This window comes from Mercenaria mercenaria, chromosome 15 (assembly GCF_021730395.1).
Source record: "Mercenaria mercenaria strain notata chromosome 15, MADL_Memer_1, whole genome shotgun sequence".
Classification (NCBI taxonomy): Eukaryota; Metazoa; Mollusca; class Bivalvia; order Venerida; family Veneridae; genus Mercenaria; species Mercenaria mercenaria.
Window position 1 is genome coordinate 61,177,617 of NC_069375.1, and position 13,972 is coordinate 61,191,588.

Sequence of the window (13,972 nt, forward strand, 5' to 3'; positions counted from 1 at the left end):
ACGGATTGGTCAATGTCAACACGTGTCTGATGACAACAAGGCTGGTTCCAGTCATACGTTTAGTTTTAAGTTAACTGTAACGATTTACGAATAGCGTGGGAATTTTAATCCGGAAACAAGCCATATGTCAACAAAACCATGTTGAAAATGCAACACTGCGTTCGTGCTGGTGTCATCAATGATTAGCAATAAATCTAGCCGTGAAATGTTGAAGTGTTGATGCATATGAGAGTATATTCTGTGGATTACGTTTGTGTAACCTGTTTCCAAATGATGTTCTGTTAAAAAAATGTGTAAATAACAGCTGAAAGTATAAATCATATGTGATCTATATACATGTATGCAATGTGTATATACATGTGGTACATGTTTACAAGCATACTGTATTGCCATGCTAAATTACAAGTTTGTGGATACTAACTTTAGTGGCTGAATAAATACATATAAGCAATTTGTAATGGATGTCAAACAACAAGAGGCTTTTGATTTGTGCCTGAGTGGACACAACGTTTTCATTACAGGACAGGCAGGTACTGGTAAAACATTTTTATTATCACAAATTGCTAGAGCACTGACAAGTACTGGCAAAAATGTACAGGTTACAAGTACAACTGGTATTGCTTCTACATGCTTTCCTAAGGACCTGCAGGCAATAACAGTCCATAGGTGGTCTGGACTGGACGATGGAAGGTATGCGGCTGAAGAAACCTCTGAACTTATCAAGACAAGCCCTCAGTTTCACCAGACGTTAAACAGGATATGTAACACACATGTTCTTATAATAGACGAAATATCTATGCTGTCCAAAAAAATGTTCGAACAATTGGAGATTATTTGCTCATCTGTAAGACAGTCTCAAGAATATTTTGGTGGTCTTCAGGTCATATTGTGTGGGGACTTTTACCAGCTTCCACCTGTTCCCAATAGAGAATATAATGACCACGGGGAACTTTGTTTCGAAAGCAACGTCTTCCAAGGTGCAGTTCCTCACAAAGTAATTCTTACCAAAATAATTAGACAAGATAATGAAGATCTTGCAAAGGTTATTGGTGAAGTATCCCGAGGACATCTCAATGATTTTGCAATAAGTTATTTAAAATCTTTAGAAAGACCCATCGATGATACTTCATCAGTTAAACTTTTTGCTAACAACCTTCTTGTTGACACATACAATCGCTCGAAACTAATGGAAAGTGATGGAGATATTGTGGAATTTAAGGCAATAGACCATGGTGATAAGAGATATTTGGTAAATATCAGTGCTCAACAAACTTTATGGCTGAAGCAGGGATCTCCTGTGATCCTCCTTCGAAACATTTCTAGTGTCCTTGTTAATGGACTGACAGGAACTGTTAAAGGCTTTGATCCAGATGGACCTGTTGTAGAATTTCCTTCTGTCAGAATTACAACCACAATAAAAAAGACAGAATTTTCTGGTAATGTTCAAGTCAATATATTTAATATATTATTGATTTAATACATTGAAGTACAATATATATAAAAGTAAAACATATTTGAAGAAAATATATCTTTGGTTTTACATTAAAATGGGTTGTTGAATAAATCAAAATGTATGCAGAATTTTATAAATAACCAATTTCCTGTATATCAGAACTTTCAAAATAAGGTTATAATAAACATTTAGACACAATTCTTCATAGCTATTTTTTTATACTCATAGTAATAAATGTCTTTTTCAGTGTACAGTCCAAAAATGAGGAGAAACCTTGCAACAAGAGGGCAGATACCACTAAAGCTGGCATATGCCTTGACTATTCATAAAGCACAGGGAATGACTCTTGATAGGTACATAAAGATTCACACTATATCACAGAACCATACTGGCAAAATGCTAACATACTTCATGATTTATTACAAAAAATATCTTAGTAAGGTCTTTGTAACCTGTGTCATTTTCAAAGAAATTGATATTTTGTAAACTTTAATAAGATATATTCACAAAACAACAGCATTCCTTCTATTTCAGATAAATAGCTTCTGATTTCAATTACTAGAATAAAATTTTCAATATTAGAAGAGTAAAATTGATGCTCTTTTTAAAAAATTTGCTGATAAAATGTTTCATTCAAATGCTTTTCTTACTCAAATACATATTACCGGTGATCAATTATTTCACTGAAAACATTTACCAAAAATATGAAAATCTTCGGTTCATAAAATGATTTTAATAAATAGTATTATTAACATTTTATCAATTATATCATATAAATCCTTCATCAGATAATTTTTCCTGAAATCTGTTTTATTTTAACCCTCCATTCAGTTTAATGATTTTCTTAGTTCTATTTAAAATAATTAATTATTTTGTGATATGTATAAAATATCATATAAAGAAATGGAGGATGCTGTAAAATATATTTACTTTTCATACAATAATAATTCATTTAGTGATATCGTACATCGTAATTAACATATCTGTATCTATGTAATGATATCACTGTAACAATTGAATGAGTTCACAAAAACAATGTGGACTGTTCTTTGATAACTTGAAATCATTCTATCAATTAATAAAAAACCCTTTTGCGATATTCTTTGAACATTTGAGCCTCGCCATGAGAAAACCAACATAGTGCATTTGCTACTAGCATAAATCAAGACCAGCATGCGCATCCGCGCAGTCTGTTTATGATCCATGCAGTTCGCTTTCAAAGCCTATTGCAATTAGACAAACCTTTAGCGAACAGCATGGATCCTGACCAGACTGCGTGGATACACAGGCTGGTCTGGATCAATTCTGGTCGCAAATGCACTATGTTGGTTTTCTCATGGCACGGCTCATTTAGTGATATCTCAATCATTTTAGGTAATTACATGTGATGATATCTACAATTATAGTTAATGATATCACGAAGTATACGATGGTTAAGATATGTCAAAGTTCATTTAATAAAATCAATAAAATGAATTAATGATTTTATGATATCACATAATAATTAATAAATAGTAAAATGGCACCAAATATTGATTATACTTCAGTGTTGAGATTGACTGCAACCAGATTTTTAAAGCCGGACAACTAGGAGTTGCTATAGGCAGGGTTAGAACAGCTGATGGTCTGAGAATAAAAAATTTTCATCCTAAGTATTGTCTACCTCAGCCATTTTCCATTGACATGTTTCTACAAGAACCTTCGAAGGATCCAGTTCATGACACTTCATGCTGTAAACATGCCAGGTATTAATTTTCTGTTATATTGACAACTTATAATTTAAAAACAATGCATAAAATTCAGCATGCTAAGCATACTGAAAACAAACACATTTTCTCCTTGATAGATATAAAGCAACCTGCCACATGTTTTGGATCAAGATGAGATAAAAAAAGAAAAGAAATAAGCATGTTTTTTAATATATCCTGGTTATTAATGTGTTTATACAAGTTATTGATCAAAATGGACAAAATACTAAGGTAAATAATATTTTATCTTCAAAAGTTTGGCAAGAAGCTTCTAAACATTTTTGTATATCAACATATGCTTATAATCTGAAAAAATATAGTTGAGTTAACTTCAGTAATATCTAGTTAATCCAGATTTCAGCTTTGAGCTTTTTTAAAGTTTCAGTAGAAAGAAACATGTCTTTCATGGTAATGTTTTGTACAAACTTATCTACAACATTACATTCTCAATACTTTTATTTTCTTAGGATCACTGCCGGATTGATTGCTTATTTTCCTTTTGTTACTACTAATGTCTTGAAACTTGAATGACTGAGCTGCTTGCTTAAGCGTTGCTGTTCCAGCATTGCATTTCTTAGAAATAATGTTTTGTCCAAGGATTATTGCATTTTGGTTTTTACGATATTGCAGAGCACTTGGGTTGGTATTTGCCCCATTGTATGTTGATCTCTGTTGACAGAAATGATTTTCTACAATATCTGAATTAATAATAGATGGTGTTACATAAGCAGAATCATTGCATGCAAGGACTTTAAAGCAGAGCTCACAAAACCCCAAAAGACATGAATGTAAATCATCTCTGCATTGAGCTGACATTAACTTCTTTGACTTTTCAGCAGAGCTTATACTTTCTGAATTAATTTTGTTGCTCCAAGCACTAAACCAGTCGTTTACTTCAGACAAGTCCTTCAACCTGCTGTCATCTTTTGAACGAACTGGCATTCTGTCACTAAATATCTCAATAATTTTTGATGTTTTTTCTAGAAACTCTATTGCACCACTTAAAACTAAGCCATTTTCCAAACTGGCCTGATATTGGCACATTAAATAAAGCATGTCTTTGTTGAGAACTTCATTTGCTAGGTGATTCCTCATCTTGGACTGGGTTGATGGGTATATATGTTCTCTAGTTAGTTTTCTATGAATTCTCAGACTGTTAATTTGATCCCACTCAAATGCATTTACCCACATTTGCCATTGGATAGATGAATCATCTGGAAGAATAAGATTTCTTGTACAACCCTTACTTATACCAGACTTTATAACATTATTTCTGACTTTTTTGATGACATGAGAAACATCCATCATCAGAACTACACTATTGTCTGGGTCCTCTGGGCATTGTGCAGTCATTGTCTGTGGGTCCTTACCAATGTTCATATTCTGAAATGTCCTATTACTTTGCGCTCCATCCATTGAAGTATATATAACAGAAAACCCATACATAGAAAGGGCTGCTACTGCATCCCAAAAAAGAGTGTGGATGTCATAAGCAGCTATATTATCTGTCACAAAATGACCAAAGGGAAAACGAAACCCAGTTAAACCGATAAAAATGAACTGTAGCACATGGGTGCCTAAATGTTTCTCTTTTTTACCCATTCTTAGGGTGTTTAACATGTTACCCTCTGGTCCCACATCAACCAAGCCCACTAATTCAACAAGATCACCATTTTTTTGAATCTGAACGTCTTTCTGTATGGCCATTTCATCTATGATGATACCTCCTTTCCAGCCATAAACAGGAATTTCAAGTCTAAGCGCTTCAGTATGCATCCATCTGAAATGAAATAAATGTATTTTTATTAATGAATTGCAATTTACCTGTATTCATTAACATTTTTTATGCAAGCTAGAATAATTTATATTGAAATAAGCATAAACAGACTGCCATGCAATTTAAAAAACAGTTGTTTTTTAAGAAAAAAAATGTTGAAGGAACTGCTTTAAAAGAGCAAAAATGCATTTTCAAGGGAGTTAAATCAGATAGTGTAAATTATCAGAAATATAAAGAATGCTGTAACAGACACCCTAAGTTAAATAATAATTAAATTTTCTGATCAGCAAAAATATATTTACATGAAAAAAGTAATCATCTAATGATTACCTCAAAAGTTGTGTTTATTTAACATGCATATTAAGTGCATGTATGGTCTAATTAGAGTACTTTCATGTACAGTAGTTATTTATAATAAGAAATAAAAAATGAATCTTTGTTCAGCAGTTAGGATGTATTAACCATAAACATTTTTTTTTTGCTTATTTACCACTGATCCAGTATATACAGAAATGCAAATTTGCATGAATGAGCTTTTCACAGCTGCTACAGAAATATCTGCATAAGCTGACTTAATACTGTTATGACTGTAAACAAAGAATGATTATTTTAATAGTGTATAAGTGTGGACTTCAAATGTTTTAATTCTAACTAATAGCATGACTCCAGCTAACATTTAGAAAATTCTGTCGGTTAACTTATGAATAGAAAAAAAAGAGGTACTTATAAGCTTATTTTGCAGTGGTGGCCTTTATTTGTAGGTGTCTGTTTAGTATTTACACATGTTTGTATATTCATAAATTATAGAAATAATTTTCCTTCCATATTTTAAAAAAAATTTAATATGATTAATTTTGTGATTTTCTTTTCTCTTAATTGCATGTACTTGTAAAAGTTGTTGGATGAAACACAGTGCATCAGTCTTTAATGCATGTGTACATGTGTGTCACTTTACAGTAGTCAAACAGTGGAATTTGCCACTGGCAGGTAAATCTAGGTGTAATACACAATAGAAGTGTAGTGTTCATGTGTGCAGTAGAGCTTAAATCTTAACTGACATGTACAAGAGTTCATTAGTAAGGCCGCTCACCTAATTAAAAAAAATCAGCAGATTTAAACTTTGAAAACTCTAAATTTATTGGACTTAACTTTCAATACAATATCAGCAGGGGTTTTAATCTTAATTCATGCAGCAATTATCTACTTGGGGAAAATGAAAAAAAAAAATACATAATTATATAATATTATGCATTTTCATTTGGAATATTAAGTCTTGTAAAATTGTGACATGATTTACAGTAACAAAAAGCCTGGCTTTAGCCAGATGGGTAACAACTGTTTTTTGGTACTTTGCACTGAAAATTACATATGTTTTGGTGACAAATTGAGAAAAAAAAGTGTTAATTAGATGATGTTAAAAGAAATAGTCAGAATAAAGTAAAGGTTGATGCAATGTTTCTTTACTTATAGTGTGATGTGTCTACCAAGTAAAACATCTAGTAACTTGTGAAATGGAAATAAAAATGGTGATAACCTTACCTAAATATCTCATCCTGAAATCCAATCTTGTGCTGTACCCGACTCTTATACAGTACAAGCAATTGTGGTGATGGCAAGACTAGCATTTGGCTACTCATCAGCAGTCTGTACCCTACTGGACTTCTAGTATATAATTGAAGGCAAACATTTATTATTGCTCTTGACCATCGCCTCCCTTTTGGGTGTTTACCTACATTCTGAACCTGACTTAATAGAAGTTCAATCATTTCATTCGAAGCAGATGGAATTTTATCTAATAGAAATTCTCTGTTGATTTCAGTAGCATTTTCTTTATCACTATTTTTATTTTTAACAATAGTCATTTTTTGACATATTTTACAGGTCTGGCTTCTTGAATTAACCTTAACCACCCTTGAGCACATAACTGATCTCAGAATTCTAGTGCAGGTGTCACTGTCTGTATTCTTCCAATTCTCCACACTGTGCAATCTGGAACATACTGTAGACTTCTTAATATCCATTCCAGAACAGATTTTCAGTTTTTCAACAATATCAAAAACAAGTTGAATACTTTCAAGATCAAGAGTAAAAGAATCTTTTATACCATAGGACTTAAGGTCAATTTCTTTTTCACAAACTGTTATCTTCCAGTGAAGGTTTTCATTAAATGTAACAACCTTTTCAACTCTGTTTCCACTTGATGTGTAGTGTGTACACAAAGAAAAACTTGCCATTTTACTGTCACATGAAATAACTTTAACATGTTCTGGTTTGTATTTTGAAACTTCATTCATGTCTCGGATTGAGTTGTCTGTAAGTGTGACCGTGGCTGCCAGTGGTTTCAGTTTTAGTCCTTGGTAAACAGATATTGTCTTTTCTGGGCTTATCCTTTTTGTAATTTTCCTCACATCAAATAAACGTAGAACTATCTCTGAAAACACACGCTTTTCCAAATCCATTTCTAACCCTGCCTCCATTGTTTCAAACTTAAAAGTTTCAAATAACTGAGATGATTCAATATAACCATCAGACTTTTCCACCCTTGATAACAGCCTGAAATGAAATTATAGTTTGAGTTAATAAGCATTCTGACTTGTACACTTTTGAATAGTAACATTGAAATTTACAGAAATAAAACAGATCCATTAGTATTTATTATATAAATAAGGCTATTTAAACAAAGTAAGAACATAATTGTTCTTCATGTAGTAAATACAATGTCATATTAAATTAATATCATTTCCAGTTTTTACTTCATTTGTTATTTTCCTTTGTCATATAAACATCATTTCAAAAGTGTAATATTTTGTCAAAGTTTTGGCCCCTACAGTTATAATCAAAATGCAGCAAAATGTTTATATCTGTTCATCATCTTTTGACAGGATGTAAAAATTTAATTCATTTTTTTTTTTGCACAGGTATATAGTTTTTCAATACTGCTACTCTGAAAATCTGATTATAAAATACCTGCAAAAAATGGAGACATTGTCCCATTGTGACTTAAACTTTGTAAAACATGTCTTTATTTAATACTTTAAAGGTTAAATTAAAAGAAAATATTTTTATGGTTTTATACACATAAGGAAATCATTTAGTTTTAACCCTCACCTTGCTAAATTTCTATAATGAACTTGTCCATCTTTCAATTTGGACAGTACCATTAACTGTTAAAAGGGATGCTAACCAAACGGTACCGACTGAATGGCGAACAGTGCAGACCTTGATCAGATTGCACGGATGTGCAGGCTGATCATGATCTACACTGATCAGAAAGGCAGAATCAATCATATACAGCATGATAAGGGTTAAAAGAATTTCAACAAACAATTTCATTTTGTGTGCTGATTACTTTTCTAATTCGTACTTTTTTTTTACTTTTTGTAGCATTTTAATGGAATTTAGTATAGATACCCAAAAAAATCATTTCAAATATTTTGTTTTATCATATGTTTGATTTCGAAGGAATGAAATAAATCCATTATATAAAATTGATTATACCCTAGTGTAATAAAGCTTTGACATCAGTGTTTAGGATACATCGGTTGAATTGACTTGTTTACAATACTTACAGAAAGTAGATTTTTTATTTTTATATTTAGGCAGGAAAAAGTACCCTGTATTAATAATGAATATTATGCGACTTCCTGTATTGAATTTATTAAACTCTTTTAATAAATTACATAAAATGCTCAGCAGAGCCTCACATTAAATACTTATATTCAACTTGTTAATTGAATTCAATATGAAAGTACACCTATATAATATGCTGAACACAGTAACAATATATACATGTATTTCAGATACATTCACCAAGATAAGACAGAATTTACTATAGACGCAGACTATGACCCATATGATCTGGATGCTTCTGAGGAAGAATTTGATGAGGAGTTCAATGAAGTTCTAAAGACAATAGATACTGAAGACCCAGTGGTTCCAAATATTCCTGAGGGGTTCAGTGTGTCATCCACATTAGAATCAATAAAAGCAGTTGAACCAATTCTTACACCTAAGCAGAAGGAAGTGAATACAATCATAGCAGGTTTGACTCCAAGTTCAATGAATGAACTAAAACGTTTCTGTGAAAAAGAGTTTAGTGTGCTTAATTCAATATTGGATGAAATGAACATTACTGACCCAGTGCCTGTAAAACCTGAAACCATCACGAACTTCATTGAAAAGTGCCATCAACACCAAATAAGTGCTCAGTACAGGTTAAACTGCATGCTGTGTTTTCCAAATCAAAACATTTCCAGTGCACATTGGTATATTACATATAAGCTAACTGTAGCAATTAGACAATTTCTTTTGTCCAGAAAAGAAAAAATATTCCCTTCAGCTGAAAGAGAAATCTCTAAACGAGAAGTAACAAATGCATCAAAAGGTAGAATCAGATATGTAGGCGGATATTGCATCCATAAAATCAAAGGAGAGCAGGTCTCTGTGTTAAAAACACACATGTACTCTAAATCAGGAGATTCTCAGGTAAAATATCAGAAAGCATGTGATATTTTATCGGTACTCGACAACTTCCGAGAAGAGGAGGAGTATCTAAAATCAACTACATCTGATCCAGATTCTTTAATGGACACTGTAAGGAAGCAGTACATAAATAAGGGACTCACACACATATCGGATAAACTCTATCATTTTTTTGTGAAACTGTGTGAAACTTGTTTAAATCTCCTGATTGACAAGAACTTAAATGAGAAAGCTGAAGTTCTTTTTGATTACTGTTTATCAGAAATCCTAAATTCAACAAAGCTTGCAGAACTATTTATGCAAGCATGTTCAAGTAAGGGATGTGAATTGTCTTCCAGCCATCTCTTGGTTGAAAATGAAAGAAAAGAAATTGAAGAAGTTATGGACAGCATGCTGAAAAAAATTAGCATCACAGAAGATCTTTTCAGAGTTGTATCAAGAAAATTTCTTTTTTTAATGTTAGTGCAATTTAGGAGTGACTTGCTACAGGCATTTGATGTAGCAAAGACAATGTCTCACCGAAAACAGGTTCAAGTGAGGAAAAAGAAACAGGAAGATTCTGTAAAGTCTCTAACATTTAAAAACATTGTTGATGATAATACAGAACAAAAACAAATGTCACATTCCTTACTGCAGGGAATGCTTCTGAGAAAGTCAGCAGTCTTGGAGAACATGACTAAACAGCAGTTAAACCTGTTATGTAAAGCATATCATATTCCTGCAAGATCAAAGCTTAAAAAATCTGAAATAATTGACATTCTAACCAAAGGAATTATTGAATCACAACATATGTCTAACACAGAAATTCTGCAGTTACATCCTGACACACAAGAACCAGAACCAAGTACTTCAGGATATAATGTTCCAGGGCCATCTGAAAGTACATTGACATTAGAATCCAGTCCATCTGCAGATGAAAACAATGAGGAATTATGTAAAGTGTGTAAAAAAAGGGGGAGAAAAGGTATTCAGTGGATTCAGTGTGATGGCTGTAACCTCTGGTTACACAGAAATTGTGCTGGCCTCAGAGCAAAAGCTAAGTGGGACAAGTTTCAGCAGGAAGATGTTCCCTTTATGTGCACAACATGTGGATAAGATATAATGAAAAAAATAAGTAACATGCTAATGCCTGTTAAAACAAGAAAAAAAAACCCATCATAACTGTTGATCAGTATGATATGTACATATGAGCCGTGCCATGAGAAAACCAACACTGTGTTTGCGACCAGCATGGATCCAGACCAGCCTGCGCATCTGTGCAGTCTAGTCAAAATCCATACTGTTCGCTAACGGTTTCTCTAATTGCAATATGCTTTCAAAGCAAATGGCATGGATCCAGACCAGACTGCGCTGATGTGCAAGCTGGTCTGGATCCATGCTGGTTGCATAGCCACTATGTTGGTTTTCACATGGCGTGGCTCATATATATACTTTGCACCAATATCATTTTATTTTGACATATTATTAATTCCATTTTCTGACAAACTATATTTAGGTTTTACAAAAAAAAGACTATCATCTTACTATGATCAAATTAAAGAATATACCAAACAGAAAAAAATGCCAATCATGATTTTTTTTTGTTTCTTATAATTGACACTAACATTAATTACATCATTACTTTACTAGCCAGCTTTCAGTATAAGATAAAATAATATAACTTATGATGATTTACTAACAGGTTGGTTACAAAAAAAGATTTCTTTGACTAAAAGCAACATTTCTTTGTGTCTTGAACTTCTTTATTAGCATTTTGTTCACCAGACATTTTAATGTGCCATGCAGTTCTAATTAATTAGGCACTGTCTAATCACAATGCTTCAGCAGTATAATGAATAGTTTCTTCTTAGCATAAAAAAGTTTGTTAGATCATTTCTTCTATTTGGTTATTAAATGATTCTAGCAAATTATTCTGCCTTTGTGACCAGTGCATACCAAAATGTGCAGGCTGGTCATAGTAAATTTTCATTGAACACCCCTTCGAATAATAACAGGCACTGTCCAAATTGAATGATGGACCAGTCCACTTTAGAAATTTAGTAGGGTAAAGGCTGAAGTAGTAAAATATAGCATATATATATATAGCTAATGTAACATGTTACTGTGACATGTAGTGTAATAAAATGAGCCGCGCCATGAGGGCTTTGCGACCAGCATGGATCTAGACCAGCCTGCGCATCAGCGCAGTCTGGTCAGGATCCATGCTGTTCGATAACAGTTTCTCCAATTCCAATAGGCTTTAAAAGCGAACAGCATGGACCCTGACCAGACTGCGCGGATGCGCTGGCTGGTCTGGATCCATGCTGGTCGCAAACCCACTATGTTGGTTTTCTCATGGCATGGCTCAAATGTCAGAAATCATATTGCTAGGATATTATATGTTCAGTTATTGTAGATATGTTTTAAATATAATTTTTCCAGGAAGAAAACAAAAGGACAATTTCAGAGATGTTTGATTATTGCTCTAATAACAATTTTACACCATTGTAAATAAGATTTTTTCGTTTTTGTTTCTCGGACATTCTTACCTAATTATACAAAATAGAACAATAAAGGATTTTCTAAATATTTGATATTAAAATTACTTCATTATTTTAGTGAAGTATTACAATCAAAATATGCCTTTTAAAATTAAATTATAAACCATAAAAACATTAAACATTGAGAGGTAATTCAGTAAAATTCAGTAATATTTCTTTTTCTCTCTCCACCACTTCATTCTGTTGAATCTTTTTAAAATATCTGAGAAACAGAAAATGAAACAAACTTATCAAAAAGTCAAAAGTATAACAATTCAGTAACATGTAATACTGATTAGCAAATAAAGACAACAGTCATCAACTTTTATGAAAAACCTTTATTTTCCTGTTAATATGTTTACTTTGCTTGGTTTAATAACACAACATCTAACTAATGTCATTTTAGTCATAACTGACATCTTAAGAACTGAAACTAGTATTCTTGAAATAAATATCATTGTAAAACAGTTCTCTTAGTACCTTAAAACTTTCCTGAATGTGCAGTGTAGTTTTCCTTTTGTTGGGTGTTGGTATTAACTTTGACCTAGCAAATTGAAATTAGATGCATGTCCATAGGACACAGGTCCCTCACCCCCACACAGTCTGTCACTGTACATGATTTTAAGAAATATGCAGAACACTATACATGTGTATTTTTCACTATCTGGAGGACCATAAGTGGCCTAGCTGAGAGAAATCTCAAAGAGAACACTTGTTGCACAACTGCATACTATTTTTTGTATGACTGTAAATAAAGTACATTTTCAAATATACCTGGCACACACTTATATTGTTTATCAAAGTCCATAGCCATAATTCCAGTCTTGCAAAGTGAAATAAAAAATACTCAAGTGCACAAATTAGCATGTTGGATATCATGATGGATAATATTTCTACATGGTTGCAATACTTCAGGTGAAATTTTTTGAGATATATACAACACAATGTTATCAGCACTTTATGTGTATTTAAGTTAGGGTCCATAAAGTTCTAGTATCACATTTATGCAATGCCATATTTTTGACAGTCAATGACATTAACTCTGGTCTGTCTGACAAAAGCCAGGTGCACAACTTCACATGCTGAATAATATTTCTACATGTTTCATGACTCTAGGTCAATAAAAAAAGGGTGGTCAAGTACTTTTTAAGATAGGTGAAATACAACTTTTATACCGTTTTATGTGTCAAAGAACTCTGGCTGAGGATCCGCAAGTGCCCAATATTATATGCTGAATAATTGTCCTTTAATTTTTCTTAAAACTGGGTCAAAAACGTTTTGATATACATGGGACACACACTTATGTCCTTTTAGGCATATTGTACTAGATCAGGAGCCATAAAACTGGCCTGGCAATGTTTGATCCAGGTTTAAGCCCCTGGGGCCAGTAGACAAGCATACTGTTGCTGAGTGCCTGCTTTTTAATTTTAGTTTGACTGCACAATATAAAACAAACTGTATGCGTCGAATTAGTTCGACTACTGATGCCAACTTCTTGTGCTGAATATGTGAGATTTTTGGTCAAATACCTTTTGAGAAATTCTGACGGACGGACGGACTGACGGACGGACAAACTGACTGACAGACAAGACTAAAAATGTGGCCGCAAAATTTTGTTGAAATTCAAATCCGCATTTGGACCGCAATTTTTGCAATTGCGGTTTTCTTTTTATATACTATATAAACGTTTTATCAAATCTACAGCATGTTTAAGTTCCGGGTTTAACACTTACCAAGTCATATATAAACTCATTTTGGCCAAGTATAAGGACTAGTAATAGAATAATCGTATTTAAAATTCAAGTCTGTTTTTACTTGTTTACAAACCGATTGTGCGTCACATGGCGGGACTACTTGATTCCGAACTTACCTGAATGCGCAGTGAAGCACGTAGGAACCAGTCCGGAAATCGTCTTCGCCAATGGAAACGTTCTTTACATCTCCCGTCTTGTCATCGAAAATCATGGCAGCCGGAGGCGATACGCGAAAGCCA

The 13,972-nt window shown here is 33.0% G+C and overlaps 2 protein-coding genes across 2 annotated transcripts; one reads left to right on the forward strand and one right to left on the reverse strand.

Moving 5' to 3' along the window:
• Nucleotides 1-457: 457 nt before the first annotated feature.
• Nucleotides 458-1,477, forward strand: LOC128548801 (uncharacterized). Its single transcript, XM_053524282.1, has one exon. It carries the CDS (start codon nt 458-460, stop codon nt 1,475-1,477), a length of 1,020 nt encoding a protein of 339 aa, XP_053380257.1.
• Nucleotides 1,478-3,149: 1,672 nt separating this feature from the next.
• LOC128549115 (uncharacterized) lies at nt 3,150-7,510 on the reverse strand. The gene is made up of 2 exons (XM_053525388.1): nt 6,518-7,510; nt 3,150-4,981 (listed from the first exon to the last, which is right to left on the reverse strand). The coding sequence occupies exons 1-2, from the start codon at nt 7,453-7,455 to the stop codon at nt 3,640-3,642; spliced, it is 2,280 nt and encodes a 759-aa protein (XP_053381363.1). The 5' UTR covers nt 7,456-7,510; the 3' UTR covers nt 3,150-3,639.
• Between the last annotated feature and the right edge of the window lie 6,462 nt (nt 7,511-13,972).